The following is a 12,961-nucleotide window of genomic DNA, read 5'->3' as shown; positions in this document are numbered from 1 at the left end:
CTCCAAATGGACGTCCACGCTAAGACACTTAAACCACACGAAAGGTAATTTAACAGACTATAAAAGTAAAAATATTTAATTTTAAAACTTTATCTGTGTAAAATACGACAAACCGTCAAAATTCGGTCAGCCGTAGAAATCATCTGTAGCAGTCGATTTAAAAATTCTTTTTTGTATTATCTATGATGTTTTAGTAACTAATCTGTAACTAATTAGTAACTTTAAAGTATGTTTTAGTTATACAAAATTACTACATTCATTAGTAATAATCGAAATGTAATCTGTAGGTAAATCTAAAAAAGTCATAAAAAATGCATGACAGCCCTACTTTAAACGAAATTTGTTTAAATTACGCAGTATCTATTGTTTATGTTATCTAACAAAGCGCTAGCTTGTTTAATAACAAAAGCATTGACGTTCGTTTTTATAAACAAGCTGAAACACTTCAAAAGCAATAAATTTTATTGTGTAACCCGAGCCCGTTGAACTTGGCGTCGGTAACGCGCGGCGGCTTAAGACTGGCCATAGTGCCATGCGCTCTGGGTATAGGCCGCCCAACGGACGGGTTAACTTATAGTTAGGCTACACTACACTGACCGCCTCCACACAGCATTGACATACCATAATATTGTTACGTCATAAAATTAGTAAGTATAAGGGAATCTTGACCTTATGTCTAACACGCTAAGGTGGAGTACAGCTAATAGAACTTTTGTTGACTACTAGCTGTTTCGTAAGCAACTTGTCTATTGTTTACGGCACTTATTATTGTTATTATTTGCAGAGGGTGGCTATATGGCTAGTCCTGATTGGGTCCTAGTAACATCGCTGTTCATGTTCGCAACTCATAGCTAGAGCTCATAGAAGATGAAGAGACGTTTCATCAGCCTCAAGGCAAAACCTGCAAGTTTTATCTTTTTTGATTCCGACCACACTGAGGTGCCTGTTTAGGCGACAGTGCCCATGTAACATTCTGGTATAAGACACTCGTTGACATCAGTCGAGATTAATCTTTACTGGAATAAATAGAGACGCACTTAGCTGGAGCGATAAAGTGAACATTCAGTGCGATATTAATAAACGATACAAACAGTAGTGTGTTCATTAATTAATTAATTAATTAGTAAGGAGTATATTACTGAATACGGCGACGTGAGTATTTTCTATACCCGAATTCCGGACACGTAACATTATAATCCAACCATGGAAACGAATTCTGCTCACAATTTCGTGACATTTAATTTGTTTGCGCGCAACTATACTTTTTATCCAAACCAAAAGACGTTTAGTTATTCATTATATTTGACGACCTATATATCCGAGTGATTAGCGACCCTACTTACTAAGCTAAAGCTCCCAGGTTCGACGCCCGGTAGGTGAGAACATTTATATGATGAATATGGATGTTTGTTTCCGAGTCATGGATGTTTGTGTATTTATGTATGTTTAAGTAAGTATATCGTATTAAATATATCGTTGTATATACCTATGGGTATATACCACGATATATTGTGTATATGTGTAACGATATTAACTGTGCTATGGCACAGGCTATGCCTTATTTGGGGCAAGATAATTTGTGTAAAAGTTTGTCAATATTATTATTATTATTGGTAAAAACAGGACTCACTTGGCCATCACGTCGCGAACGTTTCTGGCGTACAGCTTGGGGTCCCTCTTCTCTTCTTCACTGGGGTAGTAGACCGGCAGGAACTCTATCTCACAGGAGCTGTGCACTTGCGTCAGTGTCAGCCATAGAAGCTTCAATCTGGCAAACCATAATTTTAATGTTTAACACATTGTGTTCGATCAACAATACTTACTAGATATCGGGTTGGCACAAAAATGCATGTCAAGGATATTACCACCACTTCGGAAAAGCTGAGCTTTAAAGAGAAGAAATGGCACGAAACTCATTGCCACTCTTTTTAATTTATATTTACAGTTTCAGCATTTTATAATCACATTTAAAATGTACGTAAATTGATGCACCAAAAGCACCCAAACGTTTTAATTTACTTGTGTAAGTTAAAATAGACAAAGAAGTGATTAATCATAAAAAAAAAACTCAAAAGAGTTAATGGATCAATTCGTATTTACTGTAAATAAGTAAAGGTATAATATGCGGGCAATTATAAATTTGAACTTACAACGTAATATGGTATATTCTCAATTTAAAAATACACGAAAACAGGACCAAACACCAAGAAAAGACTCGGTGAATAGCAGCTCACTCGAGACATGTCACATGAGCAACATTAATATTCAGTATTGTTCGAACCACAGCCATGAGCGGACGGTAAATATTGGACCTATAAATATTGTTTTCAACTCTCCAGCACGAAAAGGGCGCTATTGCTACGTGAAAACTCGCAGCCAAAAGCAAAAAAGCGTTTTTGCTTTTTGCTGCGAGGCTTTGCGTGAGGCAAAGTGATTTAAATTTCGAACCCCACGTGACCATACATCCGGGAATTACTCCGCGTTAAAAAAATAAACAATGTGCTCCGGTGCGTTCCGAAACTCATTTTAGCCTAGCGTATTATCTCATTGTCACAAAAATTTATTATCTTAATTGTTTCTCTATAACCTATATCACTTTTCTCGCTAGTCGAGGTGAAAAGTTGTATGTTCCACACGAGAGAATTATTTTTTTGTCTCGTGCCTTTAAATCACTCACTACCTCAGTAGTCTATATTAGAATACTTCAATTCTAGACTACTTCGCCAATTCATGATTTAAAGCCGGCACTCGCAGCAAAAAATAACTTTGCTCACTTGTTGAACAAATAACTATTACCTACTCCTCCTACTTTAATCTGTCATTCATATAGCCACAATCACTAATATAAGTACATATTTTATTAGGTACTAGCTGAACCGGCAAACGTTGTTTTGCCATATAAAGCATAATTCACGCGATAGTTTTATAAATAATAGCCTATGTGTTATTCTGGTGTGTAAGCTATATTATTGTAAAGTTTCATCAAAATCCATTCAGTAGTGTTTGCGTTAAAGAAGTACAAACATACATCCAGACATACAAACTTTCACATTTATAATATTAATAGAATTTTGAAAACGTCTATACTCTTTGCCCTAAAAAAGCATTGTTTACAGTACTATAATGCAGCCAAAAAACACAGATGTGTTGGTACAACAGACAACTAAATCTAGGTTAGGTATGGTAGGTTCATAGAAATATTAGGTAGTACAAACATAATATTTTCATTTTAATGTCAACTGAACGTCCTAACATCGATACAATACATTTTAAGCGGCAACTTGAAGACTTGTGCTATTTGTTTATTTAATAAATTAAATTACCAAGTCGTAGAACAAAATTTTGTATACGATTCCAGGCCCTCTTCATACAACTGCTGCATCAAATACTGTAATACTTCTAGAACACAAAAAGAGTCCCGAGTTTCGTATACTTTTTTAACATTATACTGTAATTGTTTATAAGAAATAAAGACATACATTACATAATAAGTACTGGATGGAAGTGAGTGGGTGTAGACAAGCAAAAGAAGCTCTACCTCAAATAGACCCCAAGCTCTCTCGCAAGCTGGTAAAACTTCCACGACCTAGGTTACGGAAAATAACTCATGTACTAACGGGTCACGGCCCTTTTAACAAGCATCTGTTTAATATAGGTGTCACCGACAGTCCACTGTGCAGAGCCTGCATGGAGGCAAATGAAACAGCCGCACACGTCATTCTGGAGTGTAGGAGTGTGGCCACATACCGGGCCAAACACCTGGGGTCACCGAGGACTCTCCAAGAGGTCATGGGTGACATCAGAGGTTTGATACAATACCTTGAGGGGCTGGGGTGGCAGGATTAGACGCCCACCTCACCACACAAAATAGGCGCGCTGTAGTCGTCGAGGTTGCGGATAATAGCCCGTGATAACCTATAACCTAAGAAATAAAGAGTGGGGACTCACGCGCCAGGCCCCTCCCAGGTCCAGGTGACGGTGTCCTTGGCGTTGGGGTAGCGAATGGTGACGGGCTGCACGGGCACGCCGGGGTAGAACCCGCCCGGCTTGAACGTGATGAGGCAGGAGCGGTTGGTGCACGTGCCCTCGGGGAATATCAGCACCTGGATCATAACACAAACATTATCTACTATATTCTCGAATCGTCAATAAATTTGGTACAAATCTCAAAGACTCAAATTCGCGCCTTTCGGGTTTCGTCCGAACGACCTTACCAACTGAGCTAACTGTCCGAGTGACGCATCCAACGTAAATCTTGGTATGCCGAGAGCCACGGGTTCGAGTCTCGCATGGTCCGTAAATTTATGGTACCAATTAAATTTTTATATTTAATCCCAGAAGTTAGGGATATCACTTTAAAATAACAAACTGTTTAGAATTCAAAGAGCAACATCTCAAGTCAAGTTTTTTAGATTGAGCTGTAACTACTGTAAAAGTGGATCGTGTAGATAGTGCCACAACCTGAAAGTTGAACAAGACAAACCAAGATTTAAGTTTAATGCGTCACTCAGACGGATGGCTCAGATGGTAAGAGCGCTCGGACGGAGCCCGAGATGCGCGGGTTCAAGTCCCGCATAGTCCATAAATTTGGTACAACTTAAATTAGTATATTACCTACTATAACAAAAATTCCTTTAATGCCATCTTATAGGAAGTGACATGATCCCGTTGGTAAATTTATAATATTAAGACCTCTGATAAAAAAAAATCACCACTAGTTTTGACAGTCCTCATTTGATGTTAATCTGACACCTTAGATAATATATATGTCTAGATAGAGCCTCTCGCTGCTAGACAACCGATGTAAGCAGGCCAGGTTTATTACTCTAGTATGCGTACAAGCTACTTGTATGTCACTTTGTGTTAGTGTGCGTGCATTGCTCAAAATAGAGGCTAACAGTGAACCTCATTTTTTTTCGACGTTTTCACAGCTGTCACAGTCTATCTAGACGTATAAATGATCTAAGGTTATAGGGTATAACGAGGTATTGGTACCTGGAAAGAAGTATATAACTGACTGAAGCCTGAAGTCCTGACACGTAACAGTACAGTAGAGTAAAAAATTAACCTGCGGCCAGTTCTCCTTGGACGTCGCCCGCTCAATGATCTCCTTGATGGTGTTCTGCCGGGAGTTGGGGTCATCCCGCAACACGTACAACGGCTGTGTGTAGTTGATCAGCTCTGCAACGTTTAAATATATCTATATTATGGAAATGCATCGGTATAACATAATTTTAAACAGCTTAAAAGCAGCTTATAGACTAAAAAGGTAAAAAAATAAATGCGAAATAGCATTCTGGTTGCAGCAATTTACTTACTACATCATACGCAAAGAACAAAAATATGTAAATACATAGAGCGAACAATACGAACAAAATTTAAATCAAAATATTTTATTACGAAATTGGTTAATAGTATATTACGCACCTAGTGAGAAAAGTAGGTCATTCTCACCCGCGGAATATTGACAATCGCGGGTGGCAATGTCTTAGTTATCTCACGTGGTGCGTATACGATTTTTTTCCCACCTGGATGAAAAACTCGCTTTTAGTCCTTGGTACGAGGGACAAAAGTCGTATTGCCGAGAGAGAATCGGCCACTTATGACCCTCGAACCAGGGACTAAAAGACAGCTTTTCATCGAGGTGGGAAAAAAAATGTATTACTCATTCGTGTGTCTTTCAACTGAGAGCTCTTTTATGATAATTTTGACAGTTCACAGCAGACAGTTAAGCGCTGCTTTAGCTGTTGTTCGATAGCTGAAATACCTTTCAATTATCTCAGCACGTGTTTTTAGCTATTGGAATTTAGTCAGCGCCATTCTCGCTTGATATTAAAATTATTGAATAAAAAAATTAGCAAAGACCGCTCTTTGTATTTATAATTCGTTAGACTATTACAACAAACAATAATAGTTAGAATCTACAGTGACTAACCTATGAATGCACACAAATATACTAAAAGAGCGTTTAAACATAAATTTTAAGCTTTAAAATGGACAAAAAAAAATTATTGAATTAGGCGTTACTTTGCGGAAATCCATAATTATACAAATGATTTAGGTTTTAGGCTGGCACGAGACTCAGATTTTGGCGAGACAACACGTCCTGAGGATGCCTCGTGTAGAGGCGAAACACGTGTCGAATTGTTTTAGAAACAAATATTGGCGGAATTAACACTAAAGAAAACCTAAATCATTTGTATTTTAAAATGGACATCTAATTTACAAATGCTATTGAAAATATACAATAGAGTGCATCATAATAAATATAGTTAGTAAATAAATTAAATAAGGACAGATGATACCTCTTAAACAAGTACCTGTAAAAAATAGCTACCAATTGTCACGTTGACTAATGTTTTTTTTTAAATTATACTAGCCCTTATTGCAATGATGGAATTTAAAATACATATGTTAAACTGTAATAAAATTGGATCATAATAATTTTTTTAGATGTAGCATTTATGGGATTTATCCATTGACATCAGAGAAAGGCCTCTTTAATCTTTTAATACTCACTTCTGTCTTCTGCCATTATTCCGCCATTGTTAATCAATTTTGGTTAAAAAGAACTCAGCAATGATTGTAGTCATTTATACTTAGATTAAGGACCTTTTATTACGGCAACTATTAGATGCTTGTGTGCATGGCATCTTGACAGTCAATGGCATCTTTCAAAATTTTGTAAGATACGCATCGTGTTATTTTACATTGAAATTAATAAAATACCAAATACTTACTGATGATATGTGATCCCAGTAAGTATTTGGTATCTTATTACTTCTAGTATTAGTAGAAGTTTCCGCACATTGCGACTACGTCTGCGGTATGTAGTTGGAACGCAGTGGACACCAATTCTTAATTTAAGAATTTGTAATACATTTTACAATGTTAATCGCATTAGCTATATGCACTTCTTCCCTATGTAAATGTTCACCACGCCAATGGACAAACTCGTCCATCAGCGTATTGTGCTTAGAAAGTAGCACAAAGTTTTCGCATCACGTCAAAAGATAAGAAGAGCCTGTCAGTTCGAAACTCCAGTGCAGTGTTAGAGCGCTTTCGCACTACATCCGATCCGAATTCGATCCGTACCCGTGAAAACACGGTCCGAAGTAGTCGTAGAGCTATTTCTATGGTAGTTTACGCACTAGATCCGGTTTCCGTCATCTGATTTCTCTCCAACCGATAGAAATAGTTCTTCGATTACACCCGACCGTTTTTCACGGTTACGCATCGGATTGGGATCGGACGTAGTGAGAAAGTGCTCTTAAAGGCCAAACAACTAATCTTGTATCTGTAGTTTCCAAGGCACTATCGCAAATGAAAGTTTTATATATAGATATCCAACACATTCAAATTTTAAACAACTTCTCTCTCAGCAGTCATTATTTTCTTAAGTATAGATGTACTTGTTTGAAAAACATGAAAGCCATTGCTTTAAAGAAAATTCTAAAGATCACTATAACTACCTGAGAGAGATCTCTCGCTTCTGGAATTTCATTCGCTATATATTATTAATAAACAAAGTTCTCCGCCGCATCTCTGTCTGTCTGTTCGCGATAGACTCAAATACTACTGCACCGATGTTCATGCTGTTTTCACCTATGGATAGCGTGGTTCTCGAGGAAGGTTTTCGTATATAATCTGTTCAGTTTTTGTATACTAAAAAAATTATGTAGGTACAAATATATATTATGTAGGTACTAACCATATTTGTTGGAGCTGTCTGGGAGCTTTCAACAAAAACACTGTCTTAGCCCTTTGAGATATAACAAAATAATGTATGATGGAATTGTGTACCTTATATAGGTCTACAGAAAAGTCTGTGATGGCATATATTTTTTTTATAGAATAGGGGGACAAACGAGCGTACGGGTCACCTGGTGTTAAGTTAAGCCGCCCACATTCTCTTGCAACACCAGAAGAATCACACTCCTGTGAACGCTCCCGTTGTCGGCCTTTAAGGAATGTGTACGCGCTTCTTTTGAAGGTACCCATGTCGTATATTCCTGGAAACACCGCACAAGGAAGCTCATTCCACAGCTTTGTAGTACTTGGAAGAAAGCTCCTTGAAAACCCCGGCATCAGGACCGCCACACATCCAGTTGCCGGGGATTTTTTTTTATTTAATTTTAAATTAAATAAGTACACTCTTAACTTATTGATATATCTTGCCAAACTTAAATAGTTTGTTGCCAAGTTAATGCGCTTAAAAAAAATATTTAATTATGTGTACATACTTATCTACTACTTACTTTAAACTAAACTATTAGGGACTTACAACTAAACATTATTAGAATTATTAATATTAGACAAAAGAAAATATTTACCAAATCTATATACTAAATTAGCATATAGCATTGTTGAATAACATTGAACAACATTCAGTGAGAGTTATTCAATGCTATTCAACAGCGCATTTTTCATCTTAAATTTAACTGCATTTTTATTTAGTTTGGGAACACTCCTCAGCCACGCTATCTCGTTGTATATGACTGGCACCACATATTCATTCAATCTTTTGAACCATTAACTTTCCCTCCCTCACGCTTCTGGAGTTGCTTAGGATGATATCCTAACTTGTGGCATGTCGTGCGAAGGTAGAATTCGGCGGCAGGAATCAGGTGAAACATCTCTTCGGAACACTCTTCGTGATAAATGCGGTAGAAGACACACAATGACGCGACGTCTCTACGCAATGCTAAGTGATCCAACCGTTCACAGAGCACTGGGTCTCCGATATATCAATCTCTTAAGGATTACATACTATATCCATTTTAATACTTTAAAAATTAATCTCAAGCGGTAATGTAAAAGCTTGTTACACAAATACGATATTAATCCTTATCATTTTATTACTACATACATCAACTTTAATTACACATTTCCGATGGCTTTAGACAATATTATTCCAGAATACTTACATCATTTTCTTTTCTATTAACAGAACAGCGTCTGACGGATTAGCTAGTTAAATATAGTTAAATTGCAGAAGAGGGCTATTCGCGCTATTTATAACCTAGGTCCTAAAGAATCATTAAAAGAAAAATTTAAATAAATAAACATTAATAACACTGTTGCTTCTCAATATATTCTTGATTATGTTCTATATGTTCATATGCACATTGAGGAATTTGCTAGAAACTGTGACAATCATAATGTTAACACGAGGAACATAAACTTGTTATGCCTACTACTCGGTTAAGTCGAGTTAGTAAGTCTTTTATTGGGCGATGTATAAGCTTCTACAATATTATCCCAGAAAATGTACAAAACAAATATATTACGAAATTTAAAAAAATTGTTAAAAAACGTTTGTGTGGGAAAGGTTACTATAGCATTAACGATTTTCTTAATGATACCATAGACTGGGAATGAAACGAACACCCTAACTTTAATTATAAATGTTTATTGTACGAAATTACATTCAAATCCATATTTTTATTAAAAAAAAGCCCGCTGAGTTTCTTGCGCCCGTTCTTCTCAGGTCTGAGGCAGTCTATTTTGAATGGTAGTTTTTGACGTTCAATAAGTGATTTTAAAACCTATTTTGAATATAATATAATATTTGAATTTGAATATAAAAATATGACCCATTGCTCTTACCAACTATGCCCACCGTCCGATATCGGATAGAACCGGATATAACTGGCGTAGCCCGACTGGCTTGAGTTTAGAATACCGCATCGTCCATAAATAGTACATTTGTATACTATTTTTCTTATTAAACGAATTTATCATGCGACGCTATAACTACAATATTGCTTTCTCATCATTTTTTTTTTTGTCAGACTCCGAGAATATCGGTCGAAGAATTACAGAGCTTACTTATAAGCAAGTGCCTAACACTAAATTATCGAAATTATCAACATAAAATATCGATCCAAATTACACCTAGATAGTAATCAGCAACTTTCAAATGGCTAACGATGCATCGATAAGACCACACACAACACCATGCACTTAAGTTGATACACTACATATTCGTAACATATTATTATAACAAGTTATGAAGATAATAATATAGGTAGAGATTAACCCCCTTATTTATAATAGTCTGCTAACTTAAAGCATTGCTAATTCTCACTCTGTCTTCTTCTATTGACCTAAGTCAGAATGAGAAAAAACACTCCTTAGCGGCTGTTTAAAGTTAGCGAACCATTATGAATAAGGGGGATAGTCTAACTCGATGCTCCTTCGTACAGGATGTCGGCTAGATTATGGGTACCATAACGGCGCCTATTTTTGCCGCGAAGCCGTAATGTGTATTACTGTGTTTCGTTCTGAAGGGCGCCGTAGCCAGTGAAATTACTGGGCAAATGAGACGTAACATCTTATGTCTCAAGGTGACGAGCGCAGTTGTAGTACCGCTGAGAACGTTTGGGTTTTTCAAGAATTCTGTGCGGCACTGCATTGTAATGGGCAGGGCGTATCAATTACCATCAGCTGAACGTCCTGCTCGTCTCGTCCCTTATTTACATAAAAAAATGGATACTGTAAGGGTCGTTTCACGTTTTGAACGTCACGGTTTGAAGTAGACTGCGTCACGAGTGCTCCCACTCATATGTACGTAGGTAGTGTCATCAACATGGTCATCGATAGCTATTATATACCTATGATTATTTTAAAGAGGATTAACGAGATTTCTGATGACCAATTACACACTCTCATGTCAAGTGGTACGGATTGGTCCTGACTTCCATAATATTCAGTATGTTCAGCTCCATTTTATTACCTGTCAATTGGAAAACCAATTATTTTGGATTGGAATCAATTTTATTATTATTGTTTGGGTTGATGGCGTTTCCATGGAATCAGTTTTATCACTGCAGCGAATTACGCTGTCAATGTGAACTTGATTAAGCGGCCCGTCTAATCACGATGTTAATGGATTTTTTTTAATGAAATACAAACGAGCGTACGGGTCACCAGTTGTTAAGTGATCACCGCCGCCCACAATCACAGGAGCGTTGCCGGCCTTTAAGGAAGGTGTACGCGCTTTTTTTGAAGGTACCCATGTCGTATTGTCCCGGAAACACCGCACAAGGAAGTTCATTCCACAGCTTTGTAGTACGTGGAATTAAATCTATTGACATTTCGTGATTTCATCAAAATAGCAAAGGAAATCTTGTCTTCTGTTGATTAAAATTTGAATAGAACTTTTATGAAAGAAATTTATTATCACATTGCTATGTACCTAGAAGATCTTGGTAATCCAAGATTAATTATTATTATTGTGGAGTCAAATAGGTATATTTCACACCGATCAACATTGTATGTACATAAGTAACACTATTTGTTTGGTGGAAAATAAAAACCGGTTAAATAACTGAAATGCAAAAATACAAAAAGAAGAAAGAATAAACTGTACATGCCGTGTTGTGGGTTTCCTAAGTTAAGTGCTCCTTCATAGGTCTTGGTATTAAAATTTACAATAAAATAGTGTACTACTCACCCACTGAGCACAAATTTAAAAAATATATGAAAGCTACATTGACAACAGACGCTGACTACGCGATAGCATAACCAATTAAAAGATACCATTAAATAATAATGTTCTTGACTGGTTCTTCACAGGTCATCTAAAATTGTATAGTATTATTATAATAATTAGGCTGAGCAATTTTGATATTTATATGATTTGAGAGATACTCTGGGAGTTTCTTATCAATCCTACTCTCCATGTCAAAGCTACCAACCCAACGCAGATCTGCGTCTCTGTGCGGTCGTCGGTTCAAAAGTTTGTATGTACTTTCTTTACTGTTTCAGTTTATATGTATGCTGTGTCTGTACTCTATGTATAATATATTAACAATATTATTTTATTTTTATTTTATTTCTTAGAGACAACAAACAGTCCACACAATACATTTCACAATTTCAATGTTTATTTAGTAGATATTAAATTAATTTCAGTGAGAACCCACACCGTTATCCACAGGTTAATTTTATACTTACTAGTATCTTACATGATGAATAACAAAGTTTAACATTAATTAAAGTAATATGTACATACAAAAATAGGAAATAAATACAAAATAAGATGTCTTAAAAGTAAGTTATTTACAAAATTACATTACATTTAAACAAAAGAGTTACCTAATGAGATTTTACATACAAAAAAAATACATATTAATCCTGTTCAATTAAAATGTCATTTACTTGCTTTTTTAATTTTGATTTTGTTGAAAAGAAATTGTCAACTTCATTGAAAAGTCTGTCATGTGTGTCGAGTGTCGACCAATCTGGGTGGGGCGCGACCGACAGAATGCGTACGATAGCGCGTCGTGTGAAATAGCCGCTGCGTGCGCACCACCCGCCTATGTGCTACGCGTGGGACTGCGTTATTAAGTTTATTGTTTAGTTCTATGCAATAATATATAATATTGTGACAAATATTGTACAATGTCATTGCACCCAAAAGAGTACGCCGATTGCGTAAGCTAAGAAGTTTATAACTTTCAAGCAATAGACTGCACGTTCGTTACATATTATTAATAATTATACATTATAATAACTATAATAATTATAACTTTCACGAGATAAAACTGCGTTGTTACAGTGACGGAAATTTGTCAAATAAGCATGTGCGTGATGGCACCAGACAGTTTGTCTTACTCCTTTTTGTATTTTTATACCACTACTGACATCACTATGACCTCACTAAGATGGTTTCCTTTCCCTTTCTCAACTAGCTGCAGTTATAGTAGTGGATTTGTTGAAAATAAATTAACTACTAACACCTATCACAGTTAAGAAATATAAGGTTCATTTGAAAGTTGCGATTACGTTGTCACCTTGATGTAGCGTTCTAAATCACCATTGCTCCAATTGGCACATTGTTCATATTCAAATTTCTATAGTTTTATCCAAAATAGTATAATAATTAGATGGTAAGCACTCATTGGACGTTAAAAATTTAAAAGAACTGAGAATAACGGCGCAAGAAAAGCTGGTT

General features: G+C 36.3%; 1 protein-coding gene across 2 annotated transcripts in view; it reads right to left on the bottom strand.

The window, feature by feature from the left end:
- The window catches only part of LOC126965323 (lysophosphatidylcholine acyltransferase), a 60,058-nt gene that overhangs the window by 12,566 nt on the left and 34,531 nt on the right, over positions 1–12,961 (bottom strand). For both annotated transcript variants that reach the window (XM_050808868.1, XM_050808876.1), the window contains 3 exons: positions 5,069–5,181; positions 3,949–4,103; positions 1,631–1,768 (listed from right to left, as the gene is read on the bottom strand). In XM_050808868.1, the coding sequence (XP_050664825.1) occupies positions 1,631–1,768; positions 3,949–4,103; positions 5,069–5,181 (406 nt within the window). The remainder of the gene's footprint in view (positions 1–1,630; positions 1,769–3,948; positions 4,104–5,068; positions 5,182–12,961) is intronic.

This window comes from Leptidea sinapis, chromosome 1 (assembly GCF_905404315.1).
Source record: "Leptidea sinapis chromosome 1, ilLepSina1.1, whole genome shotgun sequence".
In the NCBI taxonomy this organism is placed as follows: Eukaryota; Metazoa; Arthropoda; class Insecta; order Lepidoptera; family Pieridae; genus Leptidea; species Leptidea sinapis.
This window is presented reverse-complemented; position numbering and strand designations above follow the sequence as displayed.